General features: G+C 37.5%; 1 protein-coding gene across 1 annotated transcript in view; it reads left to right on the plus strand.

Annotated features, from left to right (window-relative positions):
- Positions 1 to 16,125, plus strand: part of PDZRN4 (PDZ domain containing ring finger 4) — a 157,413-nt gene that overhangs the window by 87,598 nt on the left and 53,690 nt on the right. The window contains exons 2-3 of the mRNA XM_063445107.1: positions 14,154 to 14,407; positions 15,267 to 15,369. Coding sequence (XP_063301177.1) covers positions 14,154 to 14,407; positions 15,267 to 15,369 — 357 coding nt within the window. The remainder of the gene's footprint in view (positions 1 to 14,153; positions 14,408 to 15,266; positions 15,370 to 16,125) is intronic.

Consider the following 16,125-nt stretch of genomic DNA (forward strand, 5'->3'; position numbering starts at 1 on the left):
TCTCCATAGGATTGGCTGAGACTGACAAGGAGGCAGATCAGGGGCAGAGCCAGCACAATTCAAACACAGCCCTGGCCAATCAGCATCTCCTCATAGGGATTAATTGAATCAATGCATCTCTATGAGGAAAGTTCAGTGTCTGTATGCAGAGAGAGGAGATACTGAATGTTTAGATGCATTTTAGGCAGCCATGGCCCAGGAAGGATCTCTAACAGCTATCTGAGGAGTGGCCAGTGAAGTTATCACTAGGCTGTAATGTAAACACTGCGTTTTCTCTGAAAAGACAGTGTTTACAGCAAAAAGCCTGAAGGTAATAATTCTACTCGCCAGAACAAAGTTTGTTGTTCTAGTGACTATAGTGTCCCTTTAAATGTACTATGTGGTCCTCAGCCCTTGCTATTGGCTGTCCCTACCCTTCCTGGTAATTACAAGGCTCCATTCACACTGGTTTTAAGCTTTGTAGTGTGATTGGTTGCTATCCCACATCCATATGGTTATTGGTAGAATTGGGATATGCACTGTAATTGGTTACTATTCCAAGTTCATACTGTCATTGAGTACCACTGTAACCCCATTGTATGTAAATAAGGCTGTGGGGGTATAAGATGTGCTGTTTTTAATAAAGGTTGTTGTTCTCACCTTCACTAAGTGTCATCTAGTGCTTGAGGAGGTGGGCTATAATCCTTACAGCAGCATTTCTTCCAACCTGAGAGGACTTCAATGGAGATACTCGCTTGGAGTATTGAAGCTCGGCTACACCATGCAAATCAGAGAGTTAAAATAAGTTACCTTGAAATATAATACAATAAAAAAATACCTTGTGGAGTTTACCGAGGAGTCTCAGTAACCCCAAAATCTTGTGAATGTGCTTTTTTTTTTTTTTTTTTTTTAATAAACTAACTCAGCCCTATTAACCCAGTTTAGCCCATGCTCTTGGTGAATAGGTACTTTCACTGGACAGGAACAAAAATGTGGATTAGTAGGTCTGTGTGATACACTCACACAAGGATACTTGACGCTAGTCGCTTGCCATCGCTTGTAATTTAGCTTAATTTATAAATGTGGTTTATTATCCTGTGTTCACTAGGCACTATATGATTACTATAATTATTAAACAGAATCTGAGTAAAATCTTAGTTGCTACATGTAATGCAGACACTCATCAAGCATTTCGGGTCCACGTGATGTATAAACTTAGAGTATTTGTATATATCAATGTGCTGCTTGCAAAATGTGTGAATATTTATTATAACTATACTTTAGTACTGTAGTTAGATGTTTTGTTATGAGAAGTACTGTATCTGTCTAATTATGCTCATGTATTTGCTCTTGAATGCTTACATTATATTATAATATTATATTATTTAGATTTATGTTTAAGAACATATTATTTTAAAATCAACATTTTTAAAAAAAATTTTTTTTTAATATATATTTATTGTAATTATTATGCTGTATTTGTATAAAGGTATCTTTCTTTTATTTTTTTATTTTATTGATGACCTTTACTAAAAGCTAAATTTTTAATCAGATTTTTAATCTGTGGCTTAGTTCAGTATTTTATTGGCCTGTGTTGATTCTGGTCTGGTTACTGATGTTATTGTATTTGTTCTCTCTCTGCTATCTCACTGGCAAAATATTGCCATGGTAGCTGGTGAAGTTTCAGTTAACTTTTAATTAAAATTGGCAAGCTGAATTTAGCAATGCTATCAAGCACCTTGCTGAATACACAGTCTCAAAGGACCAAGTGAACCAACATGTCAAAACAACAAAAATCAAAATTTCCTCTATACAGAACTGCAGCAATGTACATCTGACTATGTGTTACATATAGCTGGTTTATAAATTTATAGCAAGCCTCACAACAGTCCTACTTTTGGCAGGACTGTTACAATTTTGGGGTCGTGTCTTGCTGTAGTTCCCTGGTGTTCCATATCTGGAGACACCAGGGAATTGTCCGTGGGCAGCAGTGGGCACTATGACCAACCAGGCAGCAATCCAGCAGCACTCCTTGCATGGGCCTGAAGGTTGGGGACTGTCCAAATAGGTTGTCAGTAGACCATTTGGTGAACTTACAGATGCAGCCTACTACATTCTGAAAAGTTTATCCTTTGGTGCAGTGATGCTTGGAATATTTGACCTTTAACTGACAACATAGATGAAAACTCTAGAAATGACCTCACCCACCAGTATCCCAATTCACAGGATGGCGATGTTGGGGGCTATGTACACCCATGCCTAAAAATGTATGGGATTTGCAGATACTGAACAAAAAATAATTGGTGGTGTGCATTCATGTTGATCATATAAAATCCCTACAACACAATATATACTAAGTGTTGGTGAGGTGAATGTGAAAGATACCTACGTCAGGTGTTTTTAAAGGAGCTATTAAATTTTGTGAGCTTTGAAGTTGGTGTTTGTATCACCATACAACACAAATGTTACATAAAAAATAGACTAAATCATTTCTAACTCTATATAAGCTGATTTTGATTGCTATTTCTTAGCATTGTTTTGCTAAATTCTATATTCGTTGTTTCTATTGACACTAGCTTTCTATGTTTCAGAAGAATGCACAGCCCAAACTAACAAGCTTTTATTTTGTTATGCTCAATAATCCATCAGTTAAAAATAATGTTCCTCTACAATTCACAGTGTTACAAAAAGAAAAATAACTCTGGTGTTTTATTGAGTTGTCTAACACTGCGACAAACCCTCTTTAGGGTGTCCTGGAGAAGGTCATTGTCAACATAACTTACATAATGTGTGATAACTGGAATGTGAAACAAGTCTTTAGAAGGCCCATTATTCACTGGTTATGCATTCACACTTGTATGCAGTGGATTTATATCTCAATGTGAGTACCACGATGTGCCAGAAGGCAGCCATTGATCTATTAAAACCATTTAGCTTAAGCAGGAATTTCTAAGGACGTCTTTGCATTGCCTTTTTTTAGTATTTTAATAGCAGTAGGAGTGCTGATCGTGAGACTGTTCTTCTATAATGAACAGGATATTATACAGTTACAGTAGTGCTTTAGAAGGAGCAAAACATTTGTTCATTATCATACGACTGCATGTAGAAGAGAGAAATATAAAACCTATACAAAATGCAAAGTCTATCTATCTATATCTCATGGAGTTCCTTTTATATTTTGTTTCTATTATTTATATTGAGAACATTTAAACGGTATCTTATCTGATGGCCCACATAAATAAATGTTTTGGCCATGCTGGAATTTTCATGTGCACGACAAGAAAATTCAGCTCGGACAAATCATGTTTCATGATAACAGCAAATTTTACAGGGCACCTAAATTTCATCCAAATGTCGGAACAAGAATAGCGCGAACATGGGCCAATCAGTGTACTGTACAATATATACATATTATAATATTAAAAACAGAGAATATGACATCTCATAGAACAGGTTGAAGGTTTAAAGGATCACTATAGGGTCAGGAACACAAACATGTATTCCTGACCCTATAGTGTTAAAACCACAATCTAGCCCCCCTGGGCCCTTCATGCCTCCATAAATATAGTAAAAATCTTACTGTATTCAAGCCTGAAGCTGTAAATCTGCATGCTGTTAGACTCAGAAAAACAAGCAGTCTGCTGACATGTTGGAGCCTGATCCAATCACAATGCTTCCCCATAGGATTGGCTGAGACTGACAAAGAGGCAGATCAGGGACAGAGCCAGCATGATTCAAATACAGCCCTGGCCAATCAGCATCTCCTCATAGAGATGTATTGAATCAATGAATCTCTATGAGGAAAGTTCAGTGTCTGCATGCAGAGGGAGGAGATACTGAATCACAGGATGCTGTACACAGTGCTGCCCTGTGCTCTGCTGACAGCTTGAGTCCTAAAATTGTTTGTGCTCACATGTGCTATTACAGAGAGAGAACATATACCATTCGCAAATCTCTCAGATTCATCCCAATACCGTGTCATACATTATTTTTTTTTTCCATAAAACAAATAATTTTACCATTCCCGTGGCCTACCATATGCAACACCAAAACAAATTATTTTAAACCATTTCTAAATTGATTAAAGTCTTCACTATAGCTTTTTTGGGCTTGCATTCATTGTTGTCAGTAATATCTCAATACAATTACCAATAGCTGGTTGGCATTGTAGTTCAAAAATACTTAAACCTTACCTTGGTCAACACTTGTGTTTAACTCCAGCATGCGTCTCAAATCTGCCTCCACCAATACTGTCTACCACTTTGCATTTACAGTTTTGGGAGTCAAGTGTACAAAAAGAGTCCATCATACCATGTGTGTCATCCAGGATTCCATCTTACTCAAGTATCACCTCACAATACAATATTACCCTTGTGACATAAAGTGGAACAGGGGAATAGATAATAATAAATTACCCCTTAAAGGTAGTGTGAAGACTCCTCAATGTCTTCGCAAATACAAATATATAAAAATACGCAACCTAAAATAAAATAAAAACAGAGAAGGACCACAAATAGTACAGATAAAATTATATACCATGGATAATAAAAACTAAAATACACTCACAAACACATGTATGAAATGTACGTAATGCTGAGAACGAAAAAAAGAAACACAAAACATAGTGTACAACTGGATAACACATAGAAATGCTCTATTTGAGTGCACTTACACGAGGTAAGAAGTTAAAAAGCCCATCAAAATCGCAAAGTTTCTTCAATCTCTCTTATCCTGGGTGGTTACCAGCCTCTTCAGAGAGATTGAAGAAACTTTGCAATGTTGATGGGCTTTTTAACTTCTTACCTCTTGTGAGTGCAATCAAATAAAGCATTTCTTTGTGTTATCCAGTTGTACACTATGTTTTGTGTTTCTTTTTTATCCCTTAAGTTTTAAAGTGGGAGAAGAGAAGAACAGAAGTTTCCATCTCAGCATTACGTACTCCGCCTATTTCATACATACGTTTGTGAGTGTATTTTAGTTTTTATTATTCATGGTCTATCATTTTATCTGCACTATTTGTGGTCCTTATCTGTTTTTATTTTATTTTAGGTTGTGTATTTTAATATATCAAGTATAACCTCACCTTTATTTAAGAGCATGGAAATCATACATAAATGAGCGTAGTATAATTTTGTGGCTTGGATGTACATCAAAAAAAGACACATTTCCAGTTAAATGTCATATGATTTGCATATTCAACATATACACAACTGTTTAGCATCCAGGGTACTATAAAAGGTGCACAAAGCCCATGTGCACTTCATCTGCAATCGTCAAAGCAAGTTGCCCATGGTGGTTGCATGCATTGGTCTTTGAAGACTGGGTTGGGAACACCTGATATAGATGGACATTTCCCTAAATACTGGGTTGGGAACCCCTGACATAGATGGACATTTCCCTAAATACTGGGTTGGGAACCCCTGATATAGATGGACATTTCCTTAAAACACTGGGTTGGGAACCCCTGATATAGATGGACATTTCCTTAAATACTGGATTGGAAACCCCTTATATAGATGGACATTTTCCTAAATACTGGGTTGGGAACCCCTGATATAGATGGACATTTCCCTAAATACTGGGTTGGGAACCCCTGATATAGATGGACATTTCCCTAAATACTGGGTTGGGAACCCCTGATATAGATGGACATTTCCCTAAATACTGGGTTGGAAACCCCTGATATAGATGGACATTTCCCTAAATACTGGATTGGAAACCCCTGATATAGATGGACATTTCCCAAAATACTGGGTTGGGAACCCCTGATATAGAGACATTTACATTCTAGCATGGAAACTAGATGTTATCTAGTACTTTAACATATAAAAAAAACTGCATGGTTTAACATATGCTTACATGTGGCACATATTTGTTATAAAAGGCTGTTTCCTGATTTTATTTGGTTCCTACAATGTCTGTTAACCCAAGTTTATACATTCTTTATTTTACTTTTTAATTTAAGTTTTTTTTGTTTTTTGTTATGCCATTACTTACTAAAGCGAACATTCCGTTGGAATGGAGTAAATGAGAACGCCAATTAAGTCTATCAGTTGACTATTACCTACACTTATTTCACTGTTACCATTAAATAAGAAACTGCTATTTTACGAGGGGTGGTATGTGAGTGATAAGAGAACATAGTGATTCTAGTGATCAGCGAGAACCAAAAATCAATGCAGTCTAATTACTTTATAATGAAAAGTAAAAGTGACAGTTCTAGATGGATCGTTTATTTTGTTTGCGCATTCTCTAATTTGATCACAAATAGCATCCTATAAAGAAGGAGGCTGTACTGCCAATGAACTGCTATCACCTTAGTGAGTTAAACGAGATCTGTGCATTTTACTTGTTCAGACATAATTGGTTGCCTTCTAGCTTCTGTCGCTGCTACACTGTTGTATTTGTTTTATGAAAGCAGTGTTAAGTAAAACGGACCATTCTCGCAGTGCGTGTAGTCTTGATTATCGGAAATAAAAGAATGTTTATTTGTTAAAGTGAGACTGCCGCATTAAATAAACCATATTTATATGCTAACGTACAATTTACGCCTGGCTCTCTTTACATAAAAAGCATATCATGCAAAAAAATGTATCCCTCTCTGTGCCATAGAAGCAAATGAGACATTATCCATATTCTCATATAGCTTTTCTCTGTAGATGCACATGATGGTATTTGGAGCAACATGTGGTTTATTCAGAACATCATTGGTAGGGCCGGATTTACCCTTCTTGCTGCCCCTCAATGCACCCCTCAATGCATCCCCCTGTCCTATATATATTTTGAATAACCTTCACCACAAAACTATTTCATATGAACTGAATAAAAAAATACAATAAATACAATAAAAGTCTGTAAAAGAACAGCTTCCCTTGGATTACTTCCCAGGTAGTAATCCCTTGACAACCAATATATATATATAGAAAATTGGATACAGCTGTTAACATCTAGAAGTAAAGAAATAAAAAAAAAACATAGTGTAATACAGTTTATAAAAACTGTTTGCGCTTTGATAAAGTGCACTTACAGGAGTATAATAAAGTTATGTGCTCCAAAGTTGCCTCCCCCGATGGATATGGGTGACTCCAAATCCCTTCTTGGATCCGTTCACACTATGGCAAATCAGTACTCCGGATGATAGGCACTGTTTTAAGCAGCTTTATTGGCACAAACAAGACCAAATATAAAATAGATTTAAAATAATGTAAAAATTGCAAAAATTGCAACAATCATGATGACCGTAACATCAGGGAAAAAAATGTTTTTTTTATCATTTTTTTTTCTGATGTTACTGTCTTCATGATTGTTGTATTACATATTTTTTTTTTATTTCTTTATTTCTAGATGTTAACAGCCATATCCCATTTACTATATATATTATGTCATGTCACTGAAGATGACCCTCAAGGCCCACCTTCCTGTCCTGATCTCATACCTCCTAATCTTGGGACTTATGATGTACTTTCACGGTATATGATGATGTACTTCCAAAGTCATTTATAGGATGGAAGTTGAGTTAAATTTCAAAAAGCTAATGGCACATAGAAAAAGGAGTATTGCTCTATAAATATTTTCAAAAATGAATATCTAGTGTACTTGTATTATTTCATATAACATCCACTACTATATTCTTCTTAATACCCTACTAAAAACAACAACTTAGTTTTACTACATCAAAGGGAGAATCAAAGCAACATACCCAGTACAGCTCAGTTGTTGGTTATGTTACATAGAGTTTCTAGGCACGGTTCCCCGGGTTTATAACAAGCTGCTCTTTCTTTATATCAAATGGGCTACTGAAGGACTTTCCACGGCAAATTAATTCTACCCCCTCCCCAGTCACCTTTTAGAATTAGAACTTCTCCAATATCAGCATCAATTTCACAAAACCTGGATGGCACTACTATTTTCACCACTTAAAGCCAATCACCACTATGGAAGTAGAGAGCCCACATCTAGTGTCAGAATTCACAATCCAGTGTATGGTTACTAGAGTTAGCTCTGTAAGGATGTCCAGATGGGCACATGTTGGTAAAGTGACACTCATACCGGTGAACACATGTCCAAGAGAATATTAGGTTGTGTAAATCATCATACTTCATGCTACCACATTTAAAAAGTTTCTACTAAACAATAAACAAATGGAAATTCTGTATAGTTTGATACATGTTTTAGGTATCCACCAAGAGCAAGATATACATTGCAAAACCACAATTTGATTTTTAATTTAATTGTAAATCAATCTGTCTATCTATCTATGTATCGAAAGTTTTATTAGTTGCTATGTATTATAAGTAAATAATAAATAAAACCAAAAAAAATATTTTTTTATATACTTAATATATACCAAACGGTTTCATTAACAGAGCAGTCTTTGGTTAAGTGTAATTTTTCTATATTACTAGTCAAATGCATGATTTATACACTGATGGTGACCTTTACAGCTGTCTAATAGCATGATGATGACCTTCTACTTGAGTGTGTTGTGTCATAGATCCTTGTGTCATATAGAAATTTACAAGACAGGTCTATTAAAAGGTCATAAAGTTAAATGCCTTACCAGTAGAGAAGCTCCACTATAACGAACCTACATGTACTGTATGGCCACATTAATATAACTCACAGACGATATCAATGTTATTTTTATTTTAAAATAAGATGAACAATGAGTATTTATTAATTTATTTACAATATTCAACATATGTGTAAAATGGGTTGATATGATTTGATTTAGACAAAACTCTTGGGCAATGGACAAACTATATTAAAAGTGTTACATTTCTTTAAACAATTATTTTACACAATCCACATACATATTAATATGAGTTAATTTAATTCTTTTTTGAAGCTCTCATTTACAAAATAAAATTAATTAAGATTTATTAATAGATGAACAGTTAAAGATGGAGTCACCAACACCTCATATACGTTTGACGCATTGATATGATCCTTTGCAACACATAGTTGGGTGGTTTCAATGTAACAGTATTTCCTGAAACCTGACCGAAATAGACCAGATATATTATGGTTTGAGCGATTTGGTCTTCAGTTGAGAGCCATCATCCCAAACAGAGGTCAGGGTAACAGTTTGCCATGTTGTCAGGGTTTCATTCTCGTATCTTTTATTGTCTGTAAAGATTCAGATTTTTCACATTACTTTGGACTGTTTATGGAAATGATGGACCAATATCTTCAGCTCACGTTGATATAGTATATGTAAGGGCACTGGATTTCTATGGTTTTCATAACTTATAGCATGCCTACAGTCAAAATAAGATGCTTCGTAGACCATTTCCTAAATGTAAAATAGCTGGACTGTTGTGTGCTAGAATGATTTGGCAGGATGATATTTGTTCTAAGCATTCGTAAGCTAGCGTCATTGATGTGTTTGACTTTAAGTGGCTCTGTCACCTTGTCAGGTCTCTGCATGTTTTGCAAAGTCCACTGATGGTTATTTAGCCACTTGCATTGTGACTGCCCAAGGTGCAAGGCAGGTACATTTTACTTACTATTTATTAAGCTGTCCCTCATGGCCGCTGCCATAGTCCATGTGATAATCCCTTTCAGCTTCTGGCAATTTATCTGCCTGGAGCCCACATCAGTGCTGTACTCTAACACCGGTCTGTGGGAGTATCCATGGACAATGCCTTTCTCCTCACAGCCGTCACTAGCGAGGGAATTGACAAAACATCATAGTGGCAGCTCTGCTTTTTGTCAAGTTTTGTCAATGTAGAAAAATGCACAAAAAATGCAATGAAATGTAAATGTCAATGTGAATATTTCGTAAACATTATATCTTTATGAAATATAGATTTTTTTTTGGAGCAGTGGGGGTTGACAGAGCTGCTTTAAGTAAGTTCCTCATCTGGATAAGTGTCTAATTCCACATTTTCTTTAGTTTTCCAGCTTTATTCTTCACTACTCTCATTATAAAATCAAAGTACATGACGCCAGGTTCACGCATGTTAAAATAATTGTCAGAAGTTCGTAGGTCTTGCTGTAGATGTAACATTAGGTTCAGTGGATTCATACCTTTGAAAAATAAATGTTGTCATTAGGAAAAAATATATAAAAATTCATAATTAATTGTAAGCCAAGGTAAAAATTAAATACAGAGATTTGAGAAAAAACTCAACAAAATTATTTCAGTTCAGTAACAGAACACATATAACATAACAGGTGCAAAAATATACACTGGATGTTAGAATTCTACAAGCCCTTTATGAAATTCCAAATTCTGTTGCTGTGACACCTGAAGTCAAATGTGTAATTAATTTAGAAAATAATTAATCATAAAAATATCTGTCAGTACCATGCTTGCTTAATGCAATGTAATAGCACCACTTGTTTTGAATACAGCAGTAAATATATTTGGGGTACACCTCATTGGATTCTAAAATATAAAATTCACTTAAATGAACACTCTAGGCAATACAACAACTTCACTGAAATTAAGTTGTTATGGTTCAAGAAGGTCCCTTCAGAAGCTCACCAGCTTACCTTCAGAAGTTAAACCTTTAACTAACTGTATACACCCATGGTCTTCAAATATAGGGCTTCAGACTGGCTGGTGCTGATAAGGCTGAGAGCTTCAGCTGAGGATTTCAGCTTGTCAGTAGCCATCATTCACAAAATAAATTAAGAAAATTATGGATTTTCTTGTTAAGTTGTTATGGTGCCCGGAGTGTTTCTTTCATCTTCTTCAGCGTTCAGTCATATTATGAGGGAGTCCAAAGATTTCCGTAGGATTGAGTTCTGGGCTATGGTTTAAATAATCTTGTTTTTATTTCATCCACACCTATACTGATTGGGCATAGAAAGTTTATATTCTGAGAGATGAACATTCTTCTTTATGTTTATACTACTGACAGAGGACATTTTAGCTGGTTAGCTGCAAAAATGTCTTTATATTTGGAGCTGTTCGTCCCCCTCTCTATCCTGCCCATAACCAGAGATACTGCTAAATAAAATATAAAACAAATTCAAGATGAGTTTATTCATATTTATATTAATAATAATGAATATTATTATTGTACATTTATTTAGACTTTTTAGAATATGATGCTAATTAACTTGTAGAATGTGCTGTCAGTAGAGGGAATAGTAATTTATTATTTTTTAAACCTATCCTTTTTTGTGACTTTTTAAAATTTAAATAAAGCATAGGATACACCTCAGGACTATATACAGACATATAAAGTATATAGACTTTCTATATCAGACTTTAAAGTAACAGAAAGTATATTTAAAAAATATTTTTCAAGCTGTATTATCATAATTCTAATTAGTAGTGTTAAGTATTAGTAGTTATTTAATGCAGATATAAACTTTAAATTATGTTAAAACAGCACCAAGAATTAGCACAAAATAATAAATAAAAGAAAAGGACATAAAAGGACGTATTTATAAGCAGAAAAAACGACATGTTGTGAGCTCTGGTACATTATTAATATCTTGATTGTTAGCACTCACCCAACAGCTGTATATTTTACACAAGAGACGTTCGTCCACTATACATACTAAATCAACTACAACACACACATGTATATACATTCATAAAGTCCAGCATACTTACTAAGGCAAAGATAAGCTTAATAACTAGCTTCCTTTTATAGTGCATGCCTATCTACAATAATTGGATAAGGCCAACATCCCGTTGTGCAGGGATAGGCAACCTTCGACACTCCAGATTTTGTGGACTACATCCCCCATAATGCTCTTAAATCCACAATGCTGACAAAGCATCATGGGAGGTGTAGTCCAAAACATCTGGAGTGCGAATGTTGCTAGTTCAGGGTGGTCTGATGGCCGCAGAAATCCAAATATCAGAGGGGTCGAAACTAGGAGTTATGTCATCAATGCTTTTATTGGGTCACCAAGGTTATATTGGGTCAACAAGCACGAAGCTTTTCATGGTTTACTCGAGAAGCTGTGGGTAAGGAGTATAAAGGTGTATCTGTAAATTTGTTATTAGAAGCATACCTGAGGATGGTTTTGAAGTTATTTGTAGGAGTGTAACGATATAGTTGCTCTGCTACCAGGGCCGGCGCGTCCATAAGGCGGCACAGGCGGCCGCCTTAGGACGCCAAAGGAGGGGGCGCAAAAATCCGAATCCCCTGCCTCTGGCCGGAGACTCGGATTTTTAATCTCACCTCTCTCCCTGCAGCCAGCACACAGCAGGAGCCTGGCAGTGAAGTCAGCCGTCCTCCTCTGATGATGTCAGAAGGGGGCGGGACTTCTACTGCTCCCAGACTCCCCAGCGGTCCTGACTCTATCTGCAGCTCCAGCCTCCAGTGCAGCCTGTCCCAGCCGACCACCAGGGATAAGGTTCTCCCTCCTGGCCCAAGGTAAGCCCCTGGGAGGGGAAGGGGAATAACTTTTAGAATGTTTACTTTTATTTTATTTTTTTAAATCAAAACGTTTTTTTGTTTTTTTTTGCAGCCCCTCTCTACTGCCCCCACCATACTACCCCTGCCCCCACCATACTACCCCTGCCCCCACCATACTACCCCTGCCCCCACCATACTACCCCTGCCCCACCATACTACCCCTGCCCCCACCATACACTATACTGCCCCTGCCCCCACCATACTGCGCCCCCACCATACTGCCCCTGCCCCCACCATACACCATACACCATACTGCCCCTGCCCCCACCATACTGCCCCAGCCCCCCCTCTACTGCCCCATGTGCCCCTCTCCAGCACTTCTACTTCCCTCTATAGCCCCTGCCCCCACCATTCTGCCCATGCCCCCTCTACGTCCCTCTATAGAGCCTGCCCCCACCATACTGCCCATGCGCCCCCTATACAGCCCATGCCCCCCTCTACAGCCCCTGTCCCCACTATACTGCCCATGTCCCCCTCTATTGCTTCTGTGACCCCCTCTTTATCCCCTGTGCCTCCTCTATTTCCCTCTACAGACTCTGCCCCCCTTTCACACGCCTCTACTGCCTCTGTCTCCCCCCTCTACTTCCCCTACCCCCTATACAGCCCCTGTTCCCCCCCATCCCCCTCTCTACTTCCCATTTACCCCCACCATACTGATCCTGTGACACTGCTTTATTGCCGCAGTGTCCCTCGTTACAGCCTGTGCCCACACCATTCTGCCCCTGTGTCCCCCTCTACTGCCCGTTTCCAACCACATTGCCCATTTGCTCCCACCACAGCCCCTATACTCCCTTCTACAGCCCCTAACTCCCTTACTTCACATCCCTTCCACTCCCTTGTACAGCCCCTATTCCCTTACTACAGTCCTTACCCCCACTACAGCCCCTCTCCCCCAATTGCTGCCCATATCCCCCACACTACAGCCCCTGTTCCCACTTGCAGCCATCAACCTACTTCAGTCCCTAACCCACTACATTTACTAAGCCCCCAATTACAGCCCCTAACTCTTAACTACAGCCCCTGTCCCCCTACTACAGCCCCTAACTACTCAATTACAGCCCCTAACTCTCAACTAAAGCCCCTGTCCCCCTGTCCCTGGGGGGGGGGGGGGAGGGGGGGCGGAAAAATTCACCTTCGCCTGTGTAGCCAAAAATCTTTGCACCGGCCCTGTCTGTTACAGTTAGGTTGGTGCAATTTAGTTACACTTCTATTTTTGTTAGATGATTGCTACAAACCGTATCTTAATTTGGAATGGGAAGAATTCATATATCAATAGGTTTAATGAAACAGGTGGCTCCCTCGGGCTAGAATAGCAGTTTGTAGAAACAAAGCTATTTGTTACATTATAAATGTGACCTATTTGCATCAACCGCCATAGGTGCTCAAATATCAGTTATGGGATGCCCTAATGCTATATTTCCACATCGGTATTATCATCATTATGGAACAATTTTCTGTAGCAACCTCAGATGTATAAATGTAAGAATATTTTTACTTTGATCAAATAACTATTTGAATGCAGTCCAATTCATCTGTATTATTTAGTACCAATACTTATTTAGAACTGTCCTAACAGTGAAAAAAATAAACCTTGTGATGGTAAATACAGAATAAAAGAATAAACTGAATTTAAAAAGGCTGATTTATAGTGCGTGCCTTGTATATGTTTATACTAAGTCATGTATGCGCTAATTTATATGTAGACATGCACGTATGTGTGGAGTTTGGTTACATCCACTGGGTAAAATGTATTAAATGGTGGCCACATATTTGTGTTTTTTCTAGGTCAATGGAAAAGATCTCTCCAAAGCTAACCATGAAGAGGCGGTTGAGGCTTTTCGAAATGCTAAAGAACCAATAGTAATTCAGGTTTTAAGAAGAGCCCCGACTAGCAAAGCCCATGGAAGTTCGCAAGAGGTTCACCTTGTGAATGTCAGCACACAAACAGACATTACTTTTGAGCACATCATGGCTCTAGCCAAACTTCGACCATCTACTCCACCTGTTCCTGACATTTGTCCATTTCTTCTCTCTGACAGGCATGTTTTTTTTTAATCATGTAAAATGTATTTGGGGAATAGGGTAATGGAATCCCTTGTTATTATATTGCATTATATGTAGTGTTAAGTATTATATTATCTTTGTTTAGTTGCCAACTGGAGTTAGCAGTTAGTGGTGGCACATGGTGAATGCCATAAGTATAAAGTGAAAACTTTTCAGTTCTACTGAATAATTTTATTTTATATGACTCATCCTCGTCAAAAGACTCACGCCGGGCATTGTATAAAACCCATTCACTGTGCCCCAAATCTCATAACAGAATGATAAATTGAATAAGAATATGTTTTTTCCTGGCCACTGTGGTGTTTGAGGCTTAAGGTAGAGCGTTAAAGCAGATTTTGCTAACTTATAAAAATAAGAAGAATCAGAGGACCTAATAATTCCATCAATTCACCGCTATACATTGTATAGATATTTTCAATACTTTGTAAAGTGTACTTCTCTATTTATTGAACGTATTGTGCCCCCATTTATGGTGTTTTACAGAATGTAACATGTGGACACGGCTTCATTAGCACACAGGCTATATTTCAAAGAAGACAGATTGGAATCCTGCAGTTGGAGAACATTTCTGTCCCTTTGTTATAAATGCCGTGGCGGATTTATTTTGATTTGATGCACAGATCATTGCCTAGAATCCAATTTAAGCTATGAAAATGACTACTCTAAGTGTGCAGTAAATGAAAAGAAACATATCTTTTTGTTCAGTGTTTCTTTAGATTAGCAACCCATCCTAACCCCTTGAAACGAGAAAGCCACAGATAAGTTTGTCATATTTTAATTAAAAAAAAGAACATTGTCTCATCTGGCTTTCTTGCACCAATTTCTCCTACACAGCTGCCATTCTCTTCATCCAACGGAGCATGAATTTTATGAAGGTAATGAGTATCTTTCCAGCCTTCCTGTTGATGGAGATAGGACAGAAGACTTTGAGTACGAGGTGAGCTCATTCCTCATTTTGTCTGAGGACTCATAATTCTCGCCATGCGTAGCAGAACTCATTAATAATTGTGTTTACATGTATTATTTGCTATGTCTAATCATATACTGCCTTGTGTATTTCTGTATTATGTCAAAACAAACAAAATCACTTGTTCCATTTCTCCCCTTTTATAATGAATTTCCTGCGGTGTAGATATTTTAAATTTGTTTTCTGTTTATTAATGCATGTCAGTTTAATAAGCAATGAAGTGTACAAATCCTCAAACACAGAATTAGTCTTTTAACTAGAAACAATCATTCCTCAGCCAAGTAACGACTACGAAATCTTCATGTTGTTGTTTTTTTTTACTGTTTTGGTGGTTTTTTTTTCTTAAAGGGAGTTAGGGCATCTAGTTAGCTTTTTTACGGACAGTTCTAAACAACCACACACTGAAGGTTTGCAGTGTTTAAAAAAGATTTGTTAAAACGTATGTCATTCTCGTGTGCCTTTTAAAATATGTGGCTGTTTTACAGATCCATGTAATGGCATTCACAAGTTTATTTATACAGTGGGACCTCGGTTTACGAATTAAATGCTTTCTCCGGGACCTTTCTTATTGCGAAAAATTTGTAAAACAAGATGGTTTCCGTAGGAATGCATTGAAAACCAATTAATCCGTTCTGGAGGTCAGAAAAAAGGGCATGGAAACCAATCCACAATGCAGAACACACAATAAAAGGCATGCAAACGACGAAGCTCAGCTCCCTACCTTTC

Source organism: Pelobates fuscus, chromosome 3, assembly GCF_036172605.1.
Source record: "Pelobates fuscus isolate aPelFus1 chromosome 3, aPelFus1.pri, whole genome shotgun sequence".
NCBI classification, from domain to species: Eukaryota; Metazoa; Chordata; class Amphibia; order Anura; family Pelobatidae; genus Pelobates; species Pelobates fuscus.